At 37.2% G+C, this 18,664-nt stretch overlaps 1 protein-coding gene across 1 annotated transcript in view; it reads left to right on the forward strand.

The window, feature by feature from the left end:
* CUNH8orf34 (chromosome unknown C8orf34 homolog) overlaps window positions 1-13,761 on the forward strand; it is a 526,010-nt gene extending 512,249 nt beyond the window's left edge. Inside the window, exon 13 of the mRNA XM_006150466.2 lies at window positions 13,573-13,761. Within this exon, the coding sequence (XP_006150528.1) occupies window positions 13,573-13,580 (8 nt within the window). The 3' untranslated portion in view covers window positions 13,581-13,761. The remainder of the gene's footprint in view (window positions 1-13,572) is intronic.
* The last annotated feature ends 4,903 nt before the right edge of the window (window positions 13,762-18,664 follow it).

Here is an 18,664-nt window from a genome sequence, read left to right on the forward strand (position 1 = left end):
TGAATGTTCTAAATTCTTTATCAGACATTTCCATGATTTGCATTGAACTGCTTGTGGATGAAGAGGAGTCATTCTTTTCCCTTGGAGGAGAGGTATTTCCTTGCTTTCCCGTATTTCTTATGGTCCTGCAGTGATTTCTTGTCATCTGATGGATGGTGTTTTTCTTTCGAATTCTTGAAGTTCAATCACGCTAACTTTGTTTGCTGGAGGCTGAATTATCGGTAGAAAATCTTCATTTTTCCTGTCCCTGCAATGACTAGTTAGCAAGAGCCATGAGGAATCCTCTTCTTGAGGATTCTGGATTCAGAGTCATGAGGAATCCTCTTCTTGAGGATTCTGGATTCTAATCCAGAAACTTCCCATGAGAATCAGCCTCTTAGGGTATCACAATTTACTACAGTACCACTGTTTGACCTCCCTGTCTTGGAATATTTTTATATTTACTCTTGAGGTTGCCTAGATCTTCAATATAAAAATTAAAAATAAAATGAAGGAAAATCTAGACTTTTGGGCAGCATATAGGGCAGCCTTATGTAAGATGAGATTATTTTTTCATGAATGAGAAGACGATACTGTCTAGCAGCAAGCAAAGTCTACTTGTCTGTATGCATTTTGTTCCGTATATTCTCAGTGATTACAAGAACGTGAGGACATTCACAATAGCTGGGCTGTTTCAGGATTTTATTCAGCTCTTTTTGTTGTACTCATCTCAGGATTTTATTCAGCTCTTTTTGTTGTACTGACTTGTTTCACTTTCACAAATTCAATACACGTGGATGTCATCTCAAACCAGAGATTTAATTAAGATACACCAAGTAGTCTTATGTGCCCTAGAGACCACTTTACCTCCTTGAAAGATCTCACTTGTGGATTTTAAAAGTCAACATATAGGGCGAGTGTGCATGTGTGCTCAAGATCCTGAGAGGAGAATAGAGGAGAAGGGATTATGGCGTGGCCATCCCCCCCAAGGGGAGGTGATTTCTCACTTTCTGTCTTTCTGTCTCTCTCTGTCTGTCTGGAGAGCACACGCGCCTTATAGCAAAAACCTCTCAAAAGAAAAAAAAAGTTAACATATAGGGGGCATGAAGTGGTATGGTGGTTAGGGCACTGAACTTCTACTGTGGTCAACTGTGTTTCGAGTACTGGATGAGGCAACTTGCTTTTTTTCCTCTCTCTCTCTCTTTCTGGTCAAATTAAAATAATAATAAAATTAGATAAATCTTTTTGTCAAAATAAGTCAACATATATATAGTGAGAGTCAACCTATCATGTGTTGGACTCCATGGCATAGGCAATGCAGAGATAATTAGGATATGAATTCTTCTCCCTACCAAGTAATAGAGATGTGTGTATGCATTTATAGCACAGGCATAGTATTTCTTAAGAGATAAATAGAGGGGCTGGAAGGTGGTATGGTGGTTGAGGTGCTGGACTCTCACATGGCCAACTATGGTTCAGATCCTGGACCTGGCAGTTTTCTTTCTCACCACCACCCCCCCACCCCGGTCAAATTAAAAAAAATAATAATAGTAGTAAATAATATTAAATAAAATAATAAAAGAGAAAAAGAGAGAGAGAGAGAGAAGTAGAATGTTAACAAAGTCATGGAGGGTCAGGCAGGTGAAACTGATAATTAGAAATCTTTACATGAAAAATGTTTAGTATCATGTGATTCTACCTTTGGAATTCTTCAAAATTTTTAAGAAGTACATTCAATGTTACCTAAAAACTTCCTCAAATCCAAGAGGTAACATATGGCAATCCATTTTATGAGGCTTTCTAATCTTGATTCCAATACATGATAGAAGAATTACTATCAATGAAAACCTTTTTTTGTCAAATAAGCCAGTGAGTTATAAATGTCTATATAAAAACCCTAAACAAATTGGTATCAAACCAAACCCTACTATATATGAAGGTTTGAAGATGTTAGTAATTGTTTTATTGCAGAAATGCAAACCACAGTAAGCCCAAACAGTGGAATTTACCATAGTAACATAATAAGCACAAAAAATAATATCCATAATAATAATGTTTGGTAATTTTTGCATCTATTTGTAAATTAAAAACTCAATAAATTTCAATTACAAAAAAAATTTCTTAATCTATAAGCCCAAACAGTGGAATTTACCATAGTAACATAATAAGTGAGAAAAATAATATCCATAATAATAATAAGTGTTTGGTAATTTTTGCATCTATTTGTAAATTAAAAACTCAATGAATTTTAATTACAAAAAAATTTCTTAATCTAAAAATGTGTATTTACAAAAATTATTTGATGCGAAACTAAATTGAGATAAAAATTCCCACTGTATCCAAGAAAATTGAAACTATAGTGCTTAAATATATATTGATATGTTGTTGAAACATATAGAAAAACAAGGAAATCCTTTCTATAAGAAGCCAGTCACTTTTTTGCATGGTGATAAGTTTACAGAGAGGACCCAGATATGGCAGTGTATTCTATTTCTCACCTAGGTGGTGGTTAATGAATATTTCTTTTGCCTTTTTTTTTTTCTTAAACTGAGATATACATTTTTTTTTGTTTTTACTTTTCTGCATGTGCATTACATTTCACAATTTTAAAGAATAAACAATGTTGAAAATGCTCTTGATTTGATAGCTTACAATAATGATATGGTATTGTTGAAGGCCAAGGATTAAAACATTTCCATGAAGAGAATTAGGTTTGGTAGTTCATGAAAGGTTCATTCTGTCAACTGACAATTGTTTTCTCGAAAGTCATTGATAACATCTTCCATGTATTCACAGTGGTACTGAATCATGTTTCAGAAATAATTGTAGTCTAACAAAAACATCATCTTTGACTATGATGTAGATAAATTTTCATTGGCTTTAAGTCATTTTCTCATTTAAATTCTATGTATTGAAATTGACAATTAAAAATCAAATTTGCTGTATTCAGATTTCTGCTATTGTTTCATATGTGTTAATCTTTTTCATCAATTCAAACAAAATACTTGAGGATGGATACCGTATCTTAATTACTCTGTACTTTTCATAGCATCTTGGCAAAAAACTTAATACTTAAGTATTAAACAATATATGTTTATAAATCAAGATATATGCAAAAACTTTTAGAACTATCTTTGAAGAAGCTAAAGTTCCCCCTTCATTAACTGCATATAGAACTTAAGACAAACAATTGGGTTAAAATTTGGCAATTTGTCTAACAAACTTGAATAATCTTCAGTTGAGAGATACAACCAAATTTAGATGAGAGAAGGAGCCAAACAGAATAAGAATCCTCAATTTACCCTCTTACATTCCTTCTATTTCAGCTGAGGTTTCTCGTTAGCAAAATCTAAATATAAGCAAAATCTAAATATAAGGGGACTTTAAATAGACAGTGGGGAAAATGAAAGCCAATTACAAGTTTATTTTGAAGCAAAAAAGTGAAAATCTATGCGAAGTTTTTTGTGATATGTATATTTCATGAACTTTGAAGGCCTCTTCTATAAGCAGAGATCGTGAAAGCTCTATTGATAAAGATGATGAACCTCAGTCTCCTGGGCAAAATAGTTGGGTATTTTGGACAGAGTATATCTTGCAGGAAAATAGATACCTGGTAGAAGATGTGCTGCCTCACTGATTTTCAGCCTTCGTTTTCTGATATATGGATTTAAGGTTTAAGATGTATGGATTTTCAGCCTTTCTTATTTTCTGATATATGGATTTAAGGTTTAAGATGTATGGATTAAACGTTTATCCTATGTCCTGTATTTTCATCTGCATTCATTTTGTTCAGAGAAAAAAAATAAGGATGGTTTAAATCATTTGGAATGTGTTGTAACTTCCTTAATGACACAGCGTATAGCCCAATTTTGAATAGATATAGCTTGAGGGCAAAAATAAGTGAAAAATATTCTACTGTACTTGAGAAGTACTTTCTTCTGTATTTATTATATAGCATTGCTTGTATTATTCACATAGTAGCTCTCCTTACTGAATATGTTGGGGTGTTCTATCAGTTACCAGGTGATACATGTTAAAATCTTCTGCTGTGATTACAAATTTTATTGTTTCTCTTTTAACTTTGCTTTATAAACTTGGATGCTATAAAAATTTAAAAATATTTCTTCCAGTTGAACTGTACTTTTATCATAAGAAATATTTCTCTTATCCCAACAATTAATTCCCATTAAATTCCTCATTATACAATATTGCTGGACCAGCTGGCTTTTAGTTGAAGTTTGTATGGTTTATGGTTTACTGTTGTCTGATGTTCAACATTTCTATACTCACCTGTATTAGGTGCATCTCTTCGAAACAACGTATGTTAGGATTTTAAAAATCCTTTCTAGTTATCTTTTGTGGGTTTTTTTTTGAGATTTTTTTTTGCTATAAGGAGGATGTGCTCACCAGAAAGAGACAGAGACAGAAAGTGAGAAATCACCCCCCAGAAGGGATGGCCATACTGCGATCCCCTCTCTTCCATTCTCCTCTTGGGATCTAGGGCATGTATGAACACGCACCCGGCATGAGTTTAAGCCACCAGATTTGGGACTTGATCTGTAGTTGACTACATGGGAGTTCAGCGACATAGCCATTATGCTAACTGCAGGTCCCACATCATGACTTTCCTGATGACTCAATAATTAATGTTATCCTTAAGCTTGAATTTAGTCTTTATACTTCATTTTCTCCACTATGTCATCTTGTATCACCATTCTTCTGCCTGAAGAACATCAATTAATATTTGTTTTAGTGTGCCATTATTTGTTGTGAATTATTTTGTTTGAAATTTCTTTATTTCTCATTTTCGTTTCTCTTTCCTTTGGGGTACCTGCAGCCATACCATCATTATTCTTCCATTCTCCTTTTTCTTTCTACTTCAGACTTGTGTTTTCTTTTCTCACAGTCCAGGGGAAAGAAACAAACAATGACAAAACCATTCCCTTCAATAGGTGCCATATTTTCACTGTCTGACCTAGTATAAAAGTCGATGGGCATAGTCTCATAGGAGGTCAAGAATATTTGTTACTGCAATCTGGCAAGAAATCCTACTTTGAAAATTGATGCTGCGGCTGAAGACACTGCTTGTGTGGGCATAAGAAAGAGGGCGTGTGAAGACACACTAAGAGTCCTAAGCATGAAGTTCCAAAAATGTGACACAAAAATCTTTATAATTGAAAATTAATAATTTATTCTGATAGAGACCTAATTAGTAATAAATTGGGGAAATTGCCACATAGCCTAACATAAAATAGACTTAGCAATTTATTTTAGGATATAGTGAGAATTATCACATTCCGTTTCTCCTTAAAGCCTGTTAGAAGTCATGGATGGTTTAAGCTTTATACAAAAACACATGCCTCTTTAAAAGGAGAAATAAAAGCAGGCCGACATTTATTAATTTCTTTATTGTTATGTGCCATCTAGTATCTCTCCTAATCCCTATGACAAGGTTGTTGTAGGAGTTACTGCTTTGATTGTACAAACTCAGATTTATTAAATATCCTTTCCCAAGAACACAGAATTAATAAGTGCAGTTCACATTCAAGCCTAATCCAAGGCCATATAACCTACTCTAAAATTTCCTTCCATTTTTGGAACCTAAAATCCTGTGATTGGGAAGGATGTGTGTGTAGATAGCATCAAGAAAGGAATTGTTATGCTAAGTACTGACAGTTTGTATCATAATGAAAACACCATAAAACAAGAAAGAAAGGAAAAGCAACATATTAAGAAACTAAAACAGTAATACATTTGAGTAGGAAATCTGCTTTTAATAGAAACCTCAACTTGATTCAATTATGTTTATACTGTGTTCTAAGTTATCATCTACAAGCAAAGTCATCCAGAAAATTAAGAGAGGCATATATGATAAACATAAAAATTAAAAATTTGACAGAATAAAATAAATAGCACTTAGTAATTATATGAAGCATGTTTTCAATTCCATAGTAAGCCATTAAAAATAGAACCGTTCAAAGCGCACTGCCAAATTTCTTCAAAATGACTTGTTTTGAAATGTTGACTAAATATCTCAAGACTATATATCATCTTTTGTATAATTAAACATTCTTCTGACCAAAAAGATAACTTTTCTTTGTATTCTTAAACATAAATTATATCTAACTTCCCCCTTGATATTAGGACACAAAAAATTATTCATTTGTTGAATTCATTGTTGGATTATTCATTGAAAATAATTTTTAAGAAGGTGCTACCTTTTATTTACATAAAACTTTGAGTTAATAAATTACTTCCACCTAGTTCATTCAAAAATTAATCTACCAGGAAAATTACAGTCTTAATACTTCTATTTTACATTGTAAGAGTTCAAAAACTTTACTCAATAGAAAGTTATGCATTCACCATTTATTTACTTAATGAATATTTAATGAGTGGATTTGATGAATGAAAAATTTGCTTCAAATTGTTTGACTTTTGAAGGTTACTTGAGGACCAGCTCTGTGGCCTGGTGGTCAAGGCAGCTTGATACTACTTGGCCAACTGTTCAATTTGAATCCCAGACCTGGTGGGTTGAGAAACAACATACTGGGGACCTGAGTATGCATGCCAAAAATTCCAGAGGGAGGCATAGATGGAGAAGGTATTGTGGCATGACCATTCTCAATAGGAGGTGCTTTCTTCCACAAAACTCTCTCTTTCTGGTGAGCACACATATCATATAACAAAAAACAAAAACAAAATAATAATCACTTGAGAGATGGCCAAGCCTGTCTCCACCTTCATCTTCTGATTATCCAGGGACAGCATACCATCTAGAAACAGACTCATGCATGCAATAAATGGTTTCCTTACACACAGTACAAAAGAAGATATGTTCAATGACATTTGATCAATGTGCTCTTCCTCTGTAGTAATAATAGTTCAATCAGAATTGCAGTGAACATGGTGTATTGATATAGAATTTATTTAAATCCCTACACATGTATTTGTGGTCTGTTGCTTCATGAGATTCATGTTGCTATTTCTTCACTGAACAAACCTATCTCTCTAGCATTATCCTCAACAAAAATGCAGCACGTTCTAATCTTCATCCAGGGAAATATTTCTTTATTTCTAGACTTAATGGCTACTTCCTTGTTTGTTGCTTTCACTAGCAAAATGACTTTAGTTTTCACATTCTCACAAGTCTGAGAAATATCGGGCTATCCCTAGTGTAGGGGTCCTACTTCAAAACAGAGGGAAGCAGGGACCAGCAGTTAGCGTAATGGCTATGTCACTGGACTCCCATGTAGTCGACAACGGTTCACGTCCCAGACCCGGTAGCTTAAAACTCACACCAGGCACATGTGCGTGCGTGCCCAAGATCCCAAGAGGAAAATGGAGGAGAAAGGATTGCAGTGTGGCCATCCCCCCTGGGAGCTGATTTCTTGCTTTCTGTCTCTCTCTGCCTGGAGAACGCACTTGCCCTATAGCAAAAACCTCTTAAAAAAAGAAAAAGAACAAAAAAAAAAAACAGAGGGAAGCAGTGTCAGACAGCCCTTTTAGTCAGTTCCCATGCAAGAACAATAATATGCCAAAGTTCAGTTCAGAAACTTGAGATCAGTTCATTTTGTCTTTGAGCTCTGTTATCATTGGCCACTCTGCTTTGCCCCACTGCTCCTGTTAAAATAACATCTCCTGTATGTGTTTGTGAACCACTGTTAGTAAGTTTCCCAATTCTTCGCACTGTGCCATGTGAGATTGGACTTCGATTTTCTCTCCCTCTTTCTTTTATTTATGGGGGGGGTGTGGTTTGGGGGTTGGATAGGGGTGGAGGGTGATAATGAGTGGAGTTTATTAAGAGGGGGAAGGAAGAACAGAGCTCCTGAGCAGAGGGTGAGTCCTGGAAAGTGAGTTGCTGAGGAGAAACTGGGGTAGAGGGTTTTTTGTCTGGTTTGTTCTCTTGTGCACACCTTTTCCCTCTTTAGGGGGTGGGGTTGGGAGGCATATGCTGGATGGGTCTGGTCATTCTTCTCCTAATTTGAAAATGGGTTCAAAGGTCAGGAGATTCTTTGTCTAGAAACTGGCCCATAACAATCATTATCTTATCTACTTCCTGGAATATAGTGGGGCCTGGGAAAAAGCCTTTGTTTTAGGTCTAGGTCAAGCTGCATAGGACTTTGCTTTTCAAACTGTTCTATAATGTTTTTCAAGACATATTCTCTATGCCCTATTTGAAAGGTGTTCTTCATAGACAACACTACTTCCTGGTTAACCCATTCCAGGGGAAGCTGCTGCTTCTTCCCTTGCTATGTGTCCAACATTAGCATTTAACCTAATGTTCCTTTTCTTTTCATGCTCACACTATTCTATGTCATGTTGTCCTGTTTCTATCTTTGTCACTGCTCTTCCTTCATGTGGAAATGCTTACATTTGGTTCACTGTTTTCCTCTTTACCACAATTCTTGTCAACAGCAAATTTTAACTCCCACTTGGATGACTTCTTTAACTCCTACCATTATAATTCCTTGGTCTGCTCAAATCTAGTGATTTGGTATGCTCTTCAAAAATTTTCTTGTCAATGTGAAATGACATATAACTCTAAAATTTTAAATGATTGTACTCTACTTCTGAGTCCCAAGCCCCTGCCCTTAAAATGCTTTATTTTCTGCTAAAACTATACTTCAGTGTTATGTAGATTCCCAGACACCTGACTGTTCCTTTGTCTACGGTGTGTCAAACCACAGTAATTTTATCCTTCAGCCTGTGGGCCACGCTATATAGAACCATGGTAAGCAAAATATAGTCCTCAAACCAGCAACATCAGCATCAGCATCTTGGGATCTTGTAAGAAACACGATTTCCTGGCTCCACCCCACATCTAGTGAGTCAAGAACGCCCATGTTGGAGCCCAGCAATTTGTGTTTTAAAAGCCCACCTGGGGAACCAGCAGTTGGCGTAATGGCTGTGTCGCTGGACTCCCATGAAATTGACCGCACTTCGAGTCCCAGACCCAGTGGCTTCAACTCATGCCAGACGCATGTGCTGTGCATGCCCAAGATCCCAAGAGGAGAAAATAGGAGAAGGGACTGTGGTGTGGCCATCCACCTAGGGGGGTGATTTCTCACTTTCTGTCTCTCTGTCTCTCTCTGTCTTTCTGGCAAGCCCATGCACCCTGTAGCAAAAACCTCTCAAAAACAACAACAAAAATCGACCTGGTGATTTGATACACTCTGACATTTGAGAACTGCTAACTCAAGCATTTATCCAATTGCTCTTTTACCAGCACCTTTAATAACTTTGAGTGGTAAAGAACACTGAAACATGAAGGCATCGTATTTTATTCTAAAATCATTTCATGCCTAAGATTTCTACAAATTTGCCAAGTTCTCCAGCTTTATTCGATATTTACCTTCCAAATACAATCATTACCTTCAATCCACATGTCTGTTTTACAGATTCTATTCAATGAAGTTGGAATACGGTAAAACTAGTACTCCCAAAGGTGTTTTGTTGCCATCCATCCTCAGTGAAGGGTGCTGAGAAATGCCTACTCTCTCAGGATTACGTGTATAGGAAAGGTGGAGCCAGGATTTGAACTCTAGCTTAAAACAAAAGTGCATGCTTTTTCTATTTTGCTGCCGAATTATTTGAAACAACAGCTAAGCCAGGAGTCTCTTCACTCTGGTTGAAGCAGCGCTTACCAGTGGGTATTCTACTGAATTAGAAAGAAGTATTATTTGAACATCTATTATCAAATAGCTTTGGTAAGTATCAGGTAAATAGTTTTCTTCAGTCTGAGGGACTTTGATATGCTGGTGTGTGTTTTGATCCAAACAAAGCAGACAGAGGATAATGCCGTTCAGCCTGTGACTGATAGAGCACGTGCTGTGAATCATCTGAATTAACACCGCTTGGGACTGGTGTTCCGGGAGCTGCTTTGGAAAAGTTGGAAATTAATCTATTTCTCTTCAAGACACGGAATGTTTCATCTTGTTTGATTTCCTTATTTCATCGGTTTTTACCCTCTGCTTTATTTTGTCACACTTTGCAACTACAATAGTCAGGTCCTGTTGTCCTGCTGGGCACTGCTTTTTCTTTCCTTAAGAGATAACCTCGCAGTCTGCTCTTCCTCCTCGGGATTGTATTTAGAGGAATTATATTCGACATGTAATGCATGTGCCAGACAGTATGAATATAGTGTATGCGTATGAGTATACACGACCTCACGTAAATCACATGACTTCACGATGATGGTACTCGTGTATAAATTGTCTAGCTGTCACAGTATACAACATTCACACAATGCAGATAAGCTGTGTCAGCATAGTTGTGCGTGGTGTATGGCTTCCCTGCCAAATCCGTGCTGGATGGTACTTGTGTATAAATTGTCTAGCTGTCACAGTACACAACATTCACACACAATGCAGATAAGCTGTGTCAGCATAGTTGTGCGTGGTGTATGGCTTCCCTGCCGAATCCGTGCTGCACATCAGAATCAGAATTTTGATTCTGGGACCAGCAGTAAGTGTCGCTGAACTCCCATGTAGTTGACCGCGGTTCAAGTCCTGGACCTGGTGGCTTAAACTCACATTGGGTGTGTGTGCGTGTGTGCCCAAGATCCTGAGAGGAGGATGGAGGAGAAGGGATTGCAGCATGGCCATCCTCCTTGGGAGTGATTTCTCGCTTTCTGTCTCTCTGTCTCTCTCTGTCTCTCTGGCGAGTGCATGCACCCTGAAAAATGCCGCTCGGGCGGGGTGATTCCCCGTTTGGCCAAAAAAAAAAAAAAAAAAAATTGTGATTCCAATTTAGATGAGGTCTTCTCACAGTCCTCATGTATATCCTGAACACCATCTGGAAGGGCATTTTCCCCTAGATGTGTAAAAAAAAAAAATGAAAAGTTAAATTGAAAAACATCACATTATGGCATGAGACTATACACTATTAAAACTGTTAACTTAGTATGTAATGGCAGACGATTCACATAGTTGAAATGTAGTATTGTTTTAATTTCAATTAAGGTTCACTAGGCATTCTTAAGCCACCAGAGCCTTGCATTGAATAGATGTTTTTCTACTGGTCCAGCATATTCTCTCTTTCTCTTTCATTGCACAGGTTCTGCAGACCTACTTCTCTGTGTTCCATGCTCTTCTTGCCCTACACTGGTCTACTCGGGTATGTTTGCTCAGGGCATGCACTAGCACTGGCAGGTAACTATGGGTATGACCTACAACCACCTAAATTCAGACTTTTAAAATGCACATTCTGTATAACCTCTATAATGGGAAAGATTGTTTTCCTCCAAGGACCTTGCATAATTATCTTTGTAGCATTCTGTAGGTCTCGGGGTCCTTATTTAGTCTGTGTTCTCCTATACTGAGATGGTAGAGTTCTCTGATAGGAAATCACATAAAGAAATAATTTCTGTAATGTACTAATATGTAGCTATTGGAATATTAGGTTAATTGCCACATGTTTTGTAACAAAACATGGAAAACATGTTAAAAAAATAAATAAAAGCAGCCAGATCGGGACCAGCAGATCATTGCCACGTGTTTTGTAACAAAACATGGAAAACATGTAAAAAAAAAAAAATAAAAGCAGCCAGATCGGGACCAGCAGATGATGTAATGGTTATTTTGCTGGATTCCCTCATGGCTGACTATGGTTCAAATCCTGGACCCAGCAGCTTGAAAAAAATCACATCAGATGTGTGTGTGTGTGTGTGTGTGTGTGTGTGTGTGTATGTGTGCATGCCCAAAGTCTCAAGAGGAGGGTGGAAGAGAAGCTATTGTAGCATGGCCATTCCCATCCCAGGGGGTGATTTCTTGCTTTCTGTCTCTGTCTTTCTGTTTTTCTGGCAAGCACACATGCTCTACAGCAAAAATCTCTCAAAAACAAACAAAAACCTAATCAACAAAAAAGAATCATTTGTAAAAATTACAGTAATATATATAAAGGAAAACTATTATGAAGGATGATATATATATATTAACTATACACATTTATATTCTGATATTAACTGGATATATATTCTTTTTTTCTGATGTAGAAAACTTTTTCCAACATTTTTATGTAGGAAAGCAAATCATAAGACATAATCTGAAATATAACTTATCTTTCTCATATATAATGTACAGACACATACATAACCATGTATTTATACCTACAAAATCTGTCTGGGTGGTTACAAACAAAAATGTCATCAGCGTTTGTTTCTGTGTAGCATGATAATAGCTCTTTGCTCATATCTAATATTTACATAATAAATATGTATTGCTTAAGTTGTAAAAAAATGCTTATAACCTATTTTTTAAAAGAAATTACTCTTTCAATTTGCTCCAAAATCTTAATCTATAGATACGTTTTTTCCGGTCCTGGTTTTTAGGTCATGGAAAAGAATTGTATCTCTAGTCCGTGCAGTAACTCTGACACTGTAGATATAGAGTCATCTCGTGGCTGTCTCCTTCAGTCTGTCAAATGTTCTTTGACTGACACATGGGCACACTGCTGTTTAATATGAGTTCTAAATTACTAAATCATTTTTGTGGTTCATAGTTAATAAAGATCTATATGGATCAGGGACTTTGGCAGAAAATAGGATGTTTTACTGTCATGGGTGACACGGTGCCTGTCGTAGTGATTCTTCTCATTACAGAACTCAGTACATTGTGGAGAAGACACATAATGAACAATTATTCACATAAAATGTTGATTATTATGGTTGTAAAGATGTTAAGATGAGATAAATGCATGCAACAGGACAAATCTACCTTGATTAGTAATGGAAGGGTCAAAAAAAAAGAAGATATTTAAGGTTAAAAACCAAAGAATTATAGGTTGGTGAGTTAAGGATTAGTGATTAGAGGAGTTAGCTTGGGCTGTTTGGGATAAGCCAAGCATTCCAGATAAAAGAAAAGTGTATATAAAAACAATTGAATTCCTTCTCACTCTTCCTTCCTCCTTTTCTACTTCTTTTCCATCAAATAAATATTTATTGAGCAAATGCCATGCACTTTTCAAGCCCTGTGAGTAATTTAAGGATTTATAATACTTAAGATATTTGTGGTCTGGGACCAGCATTTGGTATAATGGCTATGTTGCTCGACTCCCATGGTCAACCCTGGTTCAAGTCCTGGACCCAGAAGCTTAAACTCACACCAGGCGCATGTGTGTGCATGTCCAAGATCCCAAGAGGAGAGTGGAGAAAAAGGGATTGCTGGGTGGTCATTCCTCCTGGGGGGTTATTTCTCGCTTTCTGCCTCTCTGTTTCTCTCCATCTTTTTGGCGAGTGTACACACCCCATAGCAAAAACCTCTCCAAATAAATAAATAAATAAATAAATAAATAAATAAATAAATTGCAGCACAATTGGTGAATCAGAAATATTACATAACTATGACACAAAACAAACAAAAAGATAGAATATTGTAGAAACAATTATTTTTGCCTTGCCATCCTAATATGACTGGGATTTTATAGAAATACTAGAATTTGGTATACTGGTATATTATGGTTAATAGAAGTAGTACTCTAATGTTAATGCGACTGTAAAAGTTCTTAAAGAGTAAAAGAAAGCATTAAAATGTGCAACACAATAGACATATTATTAAGTACATGTTTTGGTTTTGTTCTGTTTCTCCTCTACAGGTCTGTGAAGCAGGCAGAAGAAGTTGCAAGTGGTCCTTTAAAAATTGCAATTATTCAGATCCTTACGTATAGTTCTAATTTTATTTACTTGTGTAATCACTTAGAGAATGGTTATTTTTATAATATCAGTAATCAAGTCCTGTTGTAACCAGGGGGTGCCCAAGAGTGTAATCAGAGTACACTAATCCTGGCAGAGGGCTGTGGGCTGGTCAAGATGTCTGTTGCCTTATGACATGGTTCATGTCCTGGGTGTAGATTACTTTATACATAGTTACTAAGATGAATATTTGATATATTAAATATCGCCTGATTCAAATAACTTTGCTTAAACTTTTTCTGTATTTTAACTTGTCTAGGGATTTTTACTTCTTCTATTTTTATAATATTTTCTCATTTTTTAGATTAATAAACATTATACTTAGCCACATGTGCCAAGAGGTGCATTTAGGTCTCTGGGGAGTCAGCCGTTGGTATCACCACCTGCCATCCATGTTTCGTCACAAGAGATGTTCCACCACCACTGATCCGTCCCATCATTATTTCTTTTGTCCTACGCAAACAAATAATTGCTATGTGTTAATTCAATAAAGAAAATGAATAAGGAATGAAATGCATGCCCCCAAAACATGTGCAATGAAAATTGTTTGACTATTTATCCAATTAATGAACCCAAGTGAGAGTATCCATTTTAAACTCTATATATGCTTGCTTTCAGAATATGTTATGCATTGATGCTAAGTGAATAGATCCAAGTAAATCTATTGAGTATCTCTATTGTTTGTATTATCTTATTTGTCTTAATCTAAGTATTTTCTTTTTTAAATTTACCAGATGCCATGCACACTCACTGGAGAAAGAGAAAGAGAGAAAAAAATGAGAAAGCATCACCTCCCAATGGAGAATGGTTATGCAGCTATTCCGTCTCCATTTCTCCCTCCTTTCAGGATTCAGAGTATGCATACACACACACACCACATGTTTTTTAAGCTGCCAGGTCTGGGACTCAAACCATGCAGTTGGTCATGTGAGATCCACCCACTTTAAGCACCATCCTACTGGCTGGCTCCTAACATGTTTTTTATTTATTATTATTTTTCTGGACCTTTAAATCATTAGAGTAAATTAGAAAGCTGCCTCTATAACTTTCAGGGAACTTATTTTGTATTTATTTTATTTTATTTATTTATTTATTTATTTATTTATTTATTTATTTATTTTTTGAGAGGTTTTTGTTACAGGGCACGTGTGCTCGCCAGAAAGACAGAGAGAGACAGAGAGAATTACATGGGAGTCCAGTGATATAGCCATTATGCTAACTGCTAGTCCCCCTATTTATTTATTTTAGTTTTTGCTACAGGGTGCACATGCTCACCAGAGAGAGAGAGTGAGTGAAAGAGAGAGAAAAGTGAGAAATTACCCTCTTTCTCTTTCATGGGAGCATGGCCACACCACAATCCTTTATCCTCCATTCTCTCTGAATTTTGGACACATCTTACCCACCATGATGTTCAAACTGCCAGGTTTAGAAATCGAACCTCGCAGTTGGACATCCGGTGCCTTAACCTCCACACTACCTGCTGGTCCCTATGAAGAAACAATTATTAACAGGCTAAAGAATTAAGAAAGAAATTTGATTCTATCAAATCAGTTTCCTAAGCCAAATAATTTAGCCACATGCGCCAAGTATTCTTACATTAACATTTTCTTGTGTATAAAATCGTGTGACTAATTTCATAGAAGTACTTTTTTAATAGATAGAAACAAATTAAAGGCTTATGAAACATAAAACTTTGAGCAGAAGGAAGAGAAGGCAAGAAATTAGGTTTATTGTACCAGAAAACCTCCTGTTTTTAAAAATCCTTGCCATAAAGGATTTCTTTGAAAATGTATAAATCCTAAAGTTTTCACCATTAGAAATATCCTTTCTTTAAAACCTTTTACCCCTAATTTCTTTGTCTAAACCATACTTTCCTCCAAACATCACTTGGTTGGTGCCCACTTTTGTCCCCCTATTTCCCACAGAACTTTACCTGGAGACAGTAACCCTACTAAGTGCCACACCAACCTCAAGAGTGAGGCCCACTAGAATATTAGAATATATAGAGTTTAAGATGCATCCAAGAGAAACAAAGTCAGACATTATCTGAAGTGCTAAGTGCAGATTTTAATCAGTAAAAAACTATTATTAGGTCGTCAGGTAAGTCATGACATATTTTCCTATACAAAAATGCGTCACGACTTCCCCAACAACCCCTGTAATGGAGAAGCGCATCCAGCATATACTGGAGTCAACTTCAATTTGTGCAAAGGTCACTGAGCAACTTACAAGTAGAATGAGGAGGTAGAGAGGGCATGGGATGGGCTTTACATAGAACAAGGACACTGGAAATTTACAAAAGCAGGAGAGTGAGTTGGTACATGTAAAACTATCTGGGCTTGCTAGTGGGTACTTATCAAAGTTAGATATCTAGGGACCAGCAGATGGCATAGCAATTATATCACTGGGCTCCCACATGACTGACTGCAGTTTGAGTCCTGGTTCCAGTGGCTTGAAAATTATACTGGGCACATATGTGTGTGCGCCCAAGATTCTGGGAGGAGAATGGATTGTGATGTGAAATAACTCCTGGGGTAGGGGTGATTTCTCACTTTCCTTCTCTCCCTGAGGGGTGATTTCTCACTTTCTCTCTCACTGTCTCTATCTTTGTTTCTCTCTCTGGTGAGCACACATGCTCTGAGACAAAAACCCCTAAAAAAATTTTTAGATTTCTAAGGGGCCTATCTTAGGGGTTGGCTGGAACAAACACTAAGTTCTGTTGGCAGTCCCGAGTTTTCTCAGGCCGGAACATAGTAGTCATTACCCTAAAGATGTGGCCTTCAGCTGTTAGAAACTATGTTAGTGTTTGTTAAGACTTTTAACATGGTGGAGAACAGGGGTAGATTAAATAGTTTGTGCTGAAAGTCTGCAGTTTTCATAGGTTGAGGTTAGGGCTTAGTTGAGAAGAGGGTTTAAGAGGAACTTGACTGAATTCAATCAAGGAGAGAATCTTTGTCAAAGGTAGGACACACACACACACACACACACACACACACACCAGGTCTCTGCCCTCTATTCTTTGTTTGTGCTTTTAACCATTTTCAGAGACTAATGGTGGAGGCCAAGGTCACTGAACAGCTAGATTCCAAGTCAGGAAATTTCTCCAGTTGTTTTCCAATCTCCTGTGTCAGATGTTGCACATAAAACATGAATCTCTTGGCACTGATCTTGGCCTCTATTACTCAATTTCCCTCTGTTGTAGTTTTTTGCACAACTCTAGAGTTATTGCAATAGTAGAGCCTGGAAAGCCACATAAGAAGGGCTTCTCTATATGCTCCTCAGATTCCCTACTTCAACATACCTACTGAGGATAAATAGCTTTAAGTACCCTGTCATGCCATGTCCTCTGGGTGCTCCTGGCTGAGAGCGTGGCAGTTTCTTCTTATCTTTCCCTTTCCCCTTTTCCTTCCTTCTCCTCCCTCCTTTTCTCTTCTACTCTCTCCTCCTCCTCCCTCCTGTTCTTCCTTCTCTTCCTCTGCCTCATAGGGCGGTGTATTAGTCAAAGGGAGAGGACAACTCCCCCTTCCCCATGGGGAATGATCACTCCACAGCCCTTCTCCCAGGTTCTCTTCAGGGATTTTGGGCACATACACACACACACCCAGTGTGTTTCTCAAGCTGGCAGGTCTGCAACTGAAACCACACGGTTGGCCATCTGGGGTCTGGTTTCCTTAACTACTAGAACATGCAGCGAGCTCAACTGCAATAGCTTCTGATCTTCTGGGTATGGAGGCTAGACCCTTATTCTCAAGGGTCTCACAGCCTAGTGGGGAACACATACATATGAACATAGGAAGGGACTTCAAAAAGTTCATAGAAAATGTAATTAAAATAGGTTATTTTAGTGCAAAAATTTTTTGAAATACATGCCTAGTCATTTTCATAATATATATTTTCCATGAACTTTTGAGGATCCCAATAAAATGTGGTAATGTGCAATGATAAGGACACTTCTAAGCCAGTCTACTGTGAGTGCACAAAATAGCAGTCATGAATACACCTGGGATCTAGTTTAGGAAGAGGGCAGGCTGTAGAGTGGGTGGGAAGTCAAAGAAGACTTCCAAGAAGAGAGGATGCTTCAGCTGGTTCTCTAAAAATGCGATGGAGTCAACCGAGAAAGGAAGATAGATTGGAGGGTTTTGGTAGGAATAATAGAACGAACCTAGTATGGAAGTCTGAATGGGTAGAATGGACAAAGATATTGAATGCATGGCATTTTTTACTAGGGCGTGTAAATATAGTATAATGTGGAAATTAGTGGGTAAAGGAGTGGGTACAGACTAGACTAGGAAAATCATATAGGCCATTCAGTGATCACTTCAGAATCACCAATGCTCAGGTTCCACTCTCTGGGGTTATGAAGATCCAGTTGGATGGAGGTGGACACCATTCATCAGTGTTTATTTCAAAACTTCTCTCTTGATTCTAGTGAATAACCAAGGATGAGAGTCATTGCTCAAGAGAACTACTAAAGATTCTCTACGGGAGAGAGGAGGATGGCACTGACTGGCAAATAATTAGGAGAGGGCATTCTGACAACTGTAATGAAAATGGTAGCAGGAGGACACAGGAAATGGGGAAACCACGCTGATTTGGGAATTAAAATAAGAATGATAAAGGTCTATTTAGATTTATTAAGAGAGTAAAGATCTAATGGGTTGGGATATTCTGAAAGCAGGGGAGTGGACAGAATTAAAGCCTATTTAAGGAGTGAATCTTCTGGGGTTATTATGCATAAAAAAGAAGGATGAAAAAGTTGTCAGGAGTTTCTCTCAGGTTTGAGCTGGGCCTGAGCATGGCTGTATGATGATAGAAGGAAAAACAGGAGAGACTTGCTGCTGGAGATGATAATTTCATTGTAGATATAGTGAGAAGAAGCTGCCTATAAGGGCATTTTGTTTGAAATGTCCAGCAGGTGTTGGAGCTAAAGTACAGGGCTGAAGATACAGACTCATCACTCGTGCCTACATGGGTTTGTAAAAATGATGAAATGGA

Source organism: Tupaia chinensis, unplaced genomic scaffold (genome assembly GCF_000334495.1).
Source record: "Tupaia chinensis unplaced genomic scaffold, TupChi_1.0 Scaffold000288_2, whole genome shotgun sequence".
NCBI classification, from domain to species: Eukaryota; Metazoa; Chordata; class Mammalia; order Scandentia; family Tupaiidae; genus Tupaia; species Tupaia belangeri.